The sequence below is a fragment of the Toxotes jaculatrix genome, chromosome 1 (genome assembly GCF_017976425.1).
Source record: "Toxotes jaculatrix isolate fToxJac2 chromosome 1, fToxJac2.pri, whole genome shotgun sequence".
Lineage (NCBI taxonomy): Eukaryota > Metazoa > Chordata > Actinopteri > Toxotidae > Toxotes > Toxotes jaculatrix.
This window is the reverse complement of record NC_054394.1, coordinates 26,646,821-26,656,798: the sequence shown is the minus strand read 5'-3', so window position 1 is coordinate 26,656,798 and position 9,978 is coordinate 26,646,821. Positions and strand designations below refer to the sequence as shown.

Genomic DNA, 9,978 nt, shown 5'->3' with positions numbered 1-9,978 from the left:
GAAATGAAGGAAACATCTCAGTATTTGAAGTGGTGTAAAGTAACTGACAAAGCTGTACTTAAGTATTTCAGTCCTCTGCTCCTATTTCTACTCTATCACTTTATATTATATTACACTTTTTACATTAAAAACCTCTAATAAACTCATAAAGCACAACAAAGATTAACCTGCCTACCTGGTTTTCTTTCATATAAGTAATTCAATAACAGCAAATATTAGAGAAACGTCTAAAAACAAAAAACTGAAAAGAGATTTGTGTATCAGAACTTTTTTTCCTTTCTCATCAATCATCTCACAATCACCCAGGTTTATATGACCATTACATTGGGAACCACTGAACTAAACTACCTAACTGTATATGTACAGTAGTTAAAACTACCTCCATATACAGCACCAACTGATGAATGTTGCTCACAGACAATTGGATGATGGATTATTAAAGTAGTAGGTGGATTATTAAAGTAGTAAACCCAATAAACTATTCAAGTCTGGGTTGTTGTGATAAAATATACCAAACTACTGATAAATACACACAGATGCTGCTGGCTGACATGCTCACCCAGCATGACCCACCTCTGCAGTGCTAATTCAGTCCCTTCACTGCCTCCTCCGTTGTTTCTCACTCACTTTTCAAAGTGAGTGAGCCTGCCTCTCATCCTTGTACCCATCTGATACTCAAAAATCACTCAAACTGTTTGTCCCAACTCATATTGTTTATAAAATAATACAATATCACTTAGGGGCCAAGTATCTCCCTGCGTATTTCTGTTGTTTTTAATTTAATTTTTTTGCATTTAAATGATAAGTCTTTGTTTTTATATACACTGAATGTATATATAAAAAAGAAAGATGTCTTCCTGATATTAAGGTTTGCAGAATCCACATCCCACCTGGCCCAGTTTAAACCTGCTCCTCTGAAACATCTGACTCACATCCTCCACATCTCCTCCTCTGTGATTGGCCGTTAACTAAGCATCAGTCGCCTTTTATCTGGATTCACCTTGTCAGTGTAATTCATAATGAAGCACAGCAGATACTCAGCACCTTCTGAGCTCCTCGTGCATGCTGTTGACTGACCTGGCTCTGCTGGCTGCTATCCTCTGGCTGCAGTTACCATGAGGCTGGCGGTAGTTGGGGAGCTGGTAGTATCTGTCCTGGCCTGGGGGCTCGTCCGCGGGCAGGGCCTTAGGGCTGGCTGCGTAGATAGTGCATCCCATGAACACCTCCTGGAAGTCAACCTTAATGTCCTACAGCGAGCGGAGGAGAGTCGTCCTCAAGGTATCCTTCCTCTGAGCGGCCTGTCCTGTCCTGATGCCAGCCAGCTGCTCTGTGGAAAAGCCACTGGCTCAGCACATTGCTGTCTTAACCCCTCCTTCCTTGTGAATCTGTGCTCCAGCCAACCTCGTCCTCTCTCTCTCCCTCTCTCTCTCTTTCGATCTCTCTGCCTCCCCCCCCCCGGCCCTCCTCCCTTTGCAGGGCTGAGAGCAGAGAGGATAATCAGATTTCACATTTACACTCAACAAAATCATCCCCAGCGTAATCACTCGCTGTCACTGATGTTGCATTGTGCTAATGCACAGAGCGTACTCTCAGTTCAGGAGCATTAGGGGCAGTTAAAAATATCCTAACTGCCTGATAGAAGTGAATGCCACAGCAGAGGCAGATAAAGTTGTGTACGTTAAGTGATGAACTGTTGACAGGCAATAATGCTACAGCTACAACTAATGATGGTTTTATTTTTCAGTCTGTTATTGTCTAAAAATGGTCATGACTTAGCGAACAGTGCTAACCGTAATTTTCCAGTGTCTAAGGTAATCTTGAAATTGCTTATTGTGATAAACAGTCCAAAGCTCGACTAGGATACAGTATTCAATTTTAAAATTATAAAGAGCAAAACAAAAAAAAAAAGCAGCAAACATCACATTTGAGGAGCTTGTGCCAGCAAATGTCAGAAATGTTACATGTTTCTGCAGGATTGCCGACTTAAAGATTCCCCAGTCACAGTCACATTTCAAGAAATAAAATATTACATTCAATCCTCAGCTTTAAATAATAATAAAGACTTGTCTCATAGGGTTTTCCCAAAAATAAATAAATGAAATCAATCACTAAACTACTTACATATTCTTCAAATTACACAGACTCCTTCTCCCTAATTGTAAAATCCAAAATCTACGAACGACGACTGGCACAAAATCCTGCTGCTGTGTTCACGTGTTAAACTCGAGATTTAAACTGAGCACAGACAAAACTTCCCCCTTCAGTGCATGAATATGAAAACAGCCCTCTAGTGTTAAACTCTTAACATACATCACTCTGTACAGTGAAGGTCAAACATCCACGTGAAGTAACAATAAGTTGTTGTTTTTTTTTTTTAGAGGAATCGAGTGACTTTAAGTGATTAGTTGATGATCAAGTTAATTCTGTTTCCTGTCAATCAACTTGTGGTTTCAGCTCCACAAACTGCCTCCTACAAGCTCACAGGGAGGCACTAATATTTCCTCAGCAGCATATAAGTTGTATAATGTCACATTTGTACTGTGTTAAACTCCTCAACCACTGTAAGCTATTTAGCAATTAAACTCCCTAAAACAGACATTTGCACTAGTTAGGACAGACTGAGGCCTCTTCAGAGACACTGCTCTCCTGTGGCCAAAACCCTCAGTGCAGTTTCCATTTCTTAATATAAATTTCTAACATTAACTGTTAGAAATTTGTGTATTTTGGACTCATACTTTCTGGTGACTTTTTTGTATTCTATGAAATAATGATGAAAATATAGAATAAAAACTCTAAATCAGTTTAATGTCCACGACCCACTCAACAGAAACTGACACTCTAAACTTCACAAAAGACAAACTCATTATTTAAAATAAAAATTTCTGCAAAGTAGAATCATTGTTCCATGACAACTTATACTTTTTTTCCCCTTGGGCTTTCAATGTGAAGATAACACCACTACAAACATGCTGGGATGTTGAAGAGCAGTTGATCGTCTTTAAATATGTAGATTTGTAAACATCTTCATTTTCATGGTAGCGTTTTTGAAAAGAGGAAAATTAGAGGATAGGATAGAGGATAATTACCTTTGCCAAGGAGGCTATGTTTCCACCCATGTCTGTTTGTGAGTTTGTTTATTTATCAGCAAGATTACACAAAAACTACTGAGCTTGGTGTAAAACAGGGATGGGACATGGGCCAGAGAAGAAGCCATTAAATATTGGTGTGGATCCAGGAATTACTTTGTCACTTGTGAAGAAAATGCTTAATCCGTGCGACACGCACTATATTTCATGGCAAATAAGTCATATATGTTATCAGACTACATCTTTTTCCCTTTTATTTTTCTATTGTAAGAGCCAAACAATCCAACGTGTGTAGGATTGTTTGGCCTTTGCAGAGGTATGAATGCCATTCTTGTTTCACAGTGTTATCTTAACTCCGCAGCACTGATAGAGCAGGAGCCATTGAGCAGTTCCCAGGACAGATAGTCTCATAAAAAGATTTATTTTTTTTTTCCAGCCCAAATTTACAAAGGCAAGTTACAGAGTATTGTATAAAAAAGAACCATGGTAATGTACACTTTACACAAACTCCTGAAGGGAAGGAGAAAGGAGGAGAGGGGGAAGAGTTCTGAATTTCTCACACAGAAAGAAAATGAAGACATTGTAAACATCCTTGCAAGCACCAGTACTGGTACTTTGGGAGGGGGGAGAAGGAGGGGAGAGGGGGGTGGGTTTGTGTGACAGTAGGTGGGTCAGGAAAGGACAAACGAGCAAGTGTCTCTGTGTTTTCACAGAAGAATGTTCAACTAGGCACCAATTGAGACAACTGCTGGCCAATAAATATACTCTTCACCATGAAACAAATACAGTCCTGCAAAATACAAGAGCCAAGCACTTTCCAATATGTTGATAGCAAACATTACTTTTCTGGCTTTTCATACACTTTAGTATATATGATTTTCACTGGGCTTTGCTTACTACTGAGATAACATTACTACTCTCAGAGAGAGAACAAATGCACTTGTCACAACCATTGTCTGATAAAACTATATGTATGCAGTCTGCTGGTACTAAAACCCACTGACTTTAATGACAACATCACAGCTGCCTAGATTACCCTTACAGATTAAGTACAAGTCAAACACCACCACATTCATCTTATTCATGTCAGCCATTCTTCTTTTAAAAATGCGCAAAAAGTCAAAAGATGAACTATCTCGCAAAAATTCGTGGGACGAGAAACTGGCAACTTATTTACTTGGAATGTCCAAGAACCTCAAAATGAAGAGCTGCAGTTTCATGATCATGAGTAGTGTCTCAACAACCGGCTAACATCAGACTTCAGAGGGCGTTAGACATGAGATTAACTGGTGGCGTGATCACGTACAGTGTTAAATGAAAAAAGAAAAAAAAAACTACAACGATGGGAACATTAAAACCAAAAATCAATAAAATTAAATTTAATGACAACACGGTCAATATTCTATTCTCATTATAATGCTTTAGAGGAACGTAAAGACTGTTCACAACCCACAACAGTGTGGTAACAATTCCCTGTCCTGAGCCAATTTGTCATTTCTGAATGAACCACTGCAGCACACCCAGCTCAGAGCGGAAAATGTGCTTTTCTCACACCCATAAACAGAAGCCCTCTCAAATCAATGCAAATAGCGTATGGATAGAATTTCACTTACAACCCCTGAGGTATAGGAGAACTGTAATTTAAGAGGGACCTCTGGTAGAACAGGCCGCGCCGACAGTCGCTCTTTGTGTAGATTTAAAGTTAACCAGACGCGGTTTAACTTTTACACAGTGGCACCAACAGTTTGAGATCCAAAGGAAACCCCAGAGCAACGTGCTTCTGTTCAGCGCTGATGGGAAAACTTCCTGCTTCAGTCGTGTGCGACGATCGAGGTCCCACCTCGCGCGTTTTACCATGTTGGCTTTTGCTCCAAGCTTTTCACTGGCTCGCCCTTCCTTTTTCAATTAAGTTTATTGTCTGCATCGGATTGGTTCATGTTTGTTCTGTAAGAGTAACAGCAGAAAAGAGTTTTTTTTTTTTTTTTTTTTGGGGGGGGGGGGGGGGGGGGGGGGTGTCATTTCATGCACTTTTGTTTAACGTGCCAGTGGTTGACCTTACAGCACAGGCAGCAACTGAACAAAAGCAAACTGATGTCTGAGGTATCAGACTCACTGGCCCAGTTTTTTGGACTGATCCAAAGGATAAAAAAAAAAACAACCATGCTAAAAACTGAGGTGAATGTGTGTTATGGTGAAGTCACACAAGCAAGCGAAGCACCAAGCCAAATTTTTTGGCGTTTTGACAGTGCACAATACCCTAAAAATCAGACTGATTCACCACTTTGCTTTCTCGTAATCTGACTGAATTATCACTGTGAGTTGTCACTGAATCGCTGAAAAAGATCTGAGATGTGGACAGAGGCTCAGAGGTCTGGAGGAACCAGTCTAATCGCACACTGCATGTTGAGATGAATGGAGCGGGTGATGTGTTAAAAAAAAATGAATAATATAATAAAAAATGTTTAAAAAAAAAAAAAAAAAAATCTGCAGCAAGACGACCGAAACCGGCGCAAACAAGAAGCACACCGAGATGTCCAAGAAATCTGCAACAGCAATGATTCTGAGCACAAAGTGTTAAACGCTATGAAGGCCGAAAGCTATTTAACAGTGACAGTTTTTAAACAGTTGCGTGCTGGGATAAATATAAACATTTATGCACATAAAAGTAGGCTAAAAGTCTATATTACAGCAGAAAAATACATGAGTTGAATGAAATTTCACATTGTTTACAGAAAACGATCAAACTTGATGAGCTGAATGAGCAATCTTACAGTAAAAACACCCAAAAAAAACAAAAACCAAAACACCCACAAGTGGCCTAATGCAGTGATGACAAGCCCTGTGAATTCATTGCTTGCTGATGTGGCTTCACCGTTTGAGTGAGCGTGAGGACAGATGTGACCCTTCCAATGAGAGGAAAAAACAGGACTAATACCAGCATCAGACACATTCAAAGATGAACACAATGATATGGAGTAGAACTAAAAGTATTACTGAGAAAAGAAAACATGAATAGTGTTTATTCTCCGTTGAGGTGTACGCGGTCCCTTCGCAAAACATGACAACATCATCCCTGAAACAAGAACTGAGGGTTCAAAGAGGATGGGAATTAACAATGACGATGGAAAATGAAAAACTTCAGTCTCAGGCTCTAAAGTCTCTGAAGAAAGCAGCTGTTGCCATATTCCCTCTCCCCACAAAATATAGCCAAACATTTGTCAAGTTAAGGATATACTGTTGTTTCACGGCATACAGGAAGCCAAAGACATAGAGTTGAAATCATTTCAATATGATTCACTTTTTTTTTGTCAGTCTTTAATTTAGTTTGACTCCCCTTTCCCATCAGCCACCCAAATCCCCAAAATCACTGCCAATTTCTTTCTGCGTGCGACAAAAACAATGCAGTCAAAGGAAAAAAAAAAATAGGAAGAAAAAAAAAAACACAACCAAAAAAGCTGTTCTGGCAGTCCAATAGTCTCTTTTTGCATTGTATTTGTTGACAGTGCAAAGACTAAATAATCAGCGGGTTGGTGTTTCCTCTGCATGATGGAGCAGAGTGATGGCTTTGAACCTGGGTTATTATCAGTCCTGTTACAGTCCAAGGTTTGGAGAATTTGGGGCAGGAGGGGGGATTTACGAGGGGAGGAGAAAAAAAAAACGACAATCTGCCTTGCCTTTTGGCAGAAGAAATAAAAATATAGATAGAAACACCATTCAACTGATGTCTAAAAGGTAACACCCAGGAGATCTTCTTCTCATGTGAGCCAGTCACATGAATCTTTGCAGGGTTGAGGTGTGACGGTCAGGTTTCCCTGCAAAAGACACAAAGGAAACACTTATTTATTGCCACATTATTTATATAAAACACAGACTCAAAAAGAAAAAGGTTTAATAAACACTTTGCACACTTGTGTAACTCTTCTCCATGTGAGGTAGGCAGTGGTGGAACGTAAGAACATGTACGCAGGTGATGTACCTAAGTACGATTCTCAGGTGTTTGCATTTTAACATTTCAGGTTTTATAATACTTGTAGTTCAGAACATTTCAGAGCACATGACTGTACTTTGTGTTTTAACTTTCTTACATTAATTTGAAAACCACATTTACTTTGAAGATTAGTTTATTACTTTTAAGCAAAAACTGAACCTTTTAACCGTCATGAATGTAGGATTTATTGCAGGACCGTTGCGTTGGACTGCATTAGTTTCAGCTGTCATGCATTTATTTATCAGTTGTAATATAAAAGAGCTCCCACTAGATGTCAGTGCAGCCTGCAGCGGCTTTGTGTCTTGGCGGGCTCCTTCCATGTCTCTATTATCGACATTGTGATCCACTTGTCCTCAGAGGACCCACTTAGAATGGATGAGCTGAGGGGCTAAATGCTGCACTGCATATTGTACTAGATTGCAGCAGAGCAATAAGGGTTTTCTTTGGCCAGGACTTGTTTTCTTTACAGGTTGCTGCCTCTGAGCCTGCAACATAAATGTAATAAAGAGGAGAGCAGGGTGTTTTTTTTTTTCTTTTCACTTCAAATCCAGGACAAAGAAACATAAGGTTTTATTTGTACACGATGTTCTACATCTGTGCCAGTGCTCATAACTCATTGACTAAATATTTTTAACTACAGCTACGTGCATTGTTTATGTGAAGAAGCGTGTTGACCACCTGCATTTGTCAGATTTGCAAACACAGCTCTAAGTTTACCTATGTGTCTCTGTGGGCTTGTGTTTTGTTTCATTGTTAGTCTTTTGCATGTCCCTGCTGCTAAGGGGATTTGTTTGGTATGTGAAGTAAGGATGGTATAACATCTAGCACAGTGAATCCTCTGTCAAACAGGAGAGATGGGACTGGCTGACTGACCTGTGGTGTAGGACAGGTCATATTGCCCTGAGAGCAGGGGGTATCCCAGGTGGTGGTGAGAGGGCATGATGCGCTGAGAGGGGGAGGAGCGCGGCCGGTCCACGTCTCTTTCTCGTTCCCTCTCGCGCTCCCTTTCCCGGTCTCTGTCTCCAGCAGCTCCTCTGTCCTGCTCCCTCTCCCTGTCGTGGGGTGGCTTGTCACCTACTGTGGGGGATTTGCTCTTGTATTGACTGGCGTGCTGATGCAGGATATCAAGGGCTTTGGAGTCTGTTGCCGTTTTGGTGACAGTAGGGCTAGCGCGAGATTTGTCGCTGCCTTCCTCACCTCCTATTTTACTTCCGTACGGAGAAAACGGATAACCTCCGGGTAGGTAAGAACCTGAGAGTGATGAAGAAAATTGGTGGTTCAAATTTAGGCTCATACAGAACACAAACGTGACAGCAAATGACTGATTAGTCTTAATTAATGCTCACGTCTATCAAACTTAACAGTCACCAACCAGTCCATTTCGACTTTCACATCATTCAGTTAATAGGTCTATATCCAGGTACTGACAGTTTAGTTCCAGCATATGTTTTTATACATGAGATCATTTTGTTCTCATAAATTAAAACATACACTGTAAATATTGCATAAATATTGACCAGATTGAGCCCAAATGCAAAATATGGGGTTTCTGTTTCATTTACATAGGAAAGTGCCTTAAGCGTCGTGCCCACATGAATGTTGTATGTACGGTGTTAGTAGTACAGCTGCTGTGTCTATTGGGTAGTTATCAGGATTGTTGGTATTACACATTTACTAAACACGTTACATGACTAGATTCTTTGGGCTACACATTTCAGATCCTCCGGGGATTTGTGGATTAACACAAAATTCAGCCACTCCCAGCAGTATTTATAAGAACATGCAACTTTGCCAACCCCTTCGATATTTCCGATAAAAAAAAAAAAATTCTTAAGAATGACAGAACGCCTGCGGTTGTTTTTACTATGTGTCATTTCCCACAAATAACAATCCTATTCAGAACCACTAAATGTTGGCCAAACCAAATCAATCCTTGATTGACTTGACCCGTCAAGTAACTTCCCATGCTGTGTTTTGCCCCCGACAACCTCCACCAAACGATCGCAATCATTTCAAGCTGCTTTAAACATTAACGCACAAAAATTGCTGCAAATTACATCAGACCTTTTCATGCAGAAAATTCATTCAGTTCCGAATGAAATTATTACAAAAGCACTTGGAGATCTTGCTGAGACAGGTAGATACAGATTTGACAGAAAATCTAAAGCTACCCTAACAATTCTCTACAGCCATTGTGTTTTTAAAAAGCAAGACCATTAAGTCCTTTAAGACATGTTGATTATGTTGCCTTGTCATCTCATTTAATAGCCATCATACACAACAACGCAGGTAGGGCCAACAGCTTAATCACTACTCTGAATCAAAGCTCATGTTAGTCTTCATGTATTTAACCAAAAGAAACCATGGGAACCACTGATGACAAGCACCAAAGCCAAGCCAAAAGAATATTACGAACTCTGTCACTAATTTAATAAGGGTGTGAGAAAATTATTTTAACTAATAGTGTGTTAAAAACCTCTAACATTCACAAGTGCTCTAATGTCATACCTGGGTAATTCTGCATCATGACTGAGGGCATGCCCCTGTACCCTGGGTGGTTGGGGTCATAGCCTTGTCCATAGGGGTAACCATGCATGTAGGGCATGTAGCCTTGGTGCTGCGCTAGTGGTGATGAAAACTGCATGTGGGGATTAGAACGAGAGTCTTTGCTCATAGCCCGGTGGTCCTCAGAAGTGATTCTGGGATCGCTGCCCTCTTTGCTGTCCTCCTTGGGCCCACTTTGACTGTCCTTGGGCCTTGGTCTGTCATCCTTTAATTTACGATCACGTTCCCGTTCTCTATCCCTTTCGTCTTTCCATCGAGGCTGTTGTTGCTGGTGTTCGTCCTCTGCTTGGGGCTTCTGGCTCTCGGGGTACTGCTGAGGGGTGGAAAGAAGGTCATAAT

General features: G+C 40.5%; 1 protein-coding gene across 2 annotated transcripts in view; it reads right to left on the bottom strand.

The window, feature by feature from the left end:
• Positions 1 to 3,968: 3,968 nt before the first annotated feature.
• Positions 3,969 to 9,978, bottom strand: part of LOC121183196 (zinc finger protein 609-like) — a 69,952-nt gene continuing 63,942 nt past the window's right edge. The window contains exons 6-8 of one of the 2 annotated variants that reach the window (XM_041040139.1): positions 9,583 to 9,952; positions 7,948 to 8,325; positions 3,969 to 6,898 (exon numbers count right to left, since the gene is read on the bottom strand). In XM_041040139.1, the coding sequence (XP_040896073.1) occupies positions 6,855 to 6,898; positions 7,948 to 8,325; positions 9,583 to 9,952 (792 nt within the window). In that variant the 3' untranslated portion in view covers positions 3,969 to 6,854. The remainder of the gene's footprint in view (positions 6,899 to 7,947; positions 8,326 to 9,582; positions 9,953 to 9,978) is intronic. The other variant, XM_041040148.1, reaches the window with a different exon arrangement.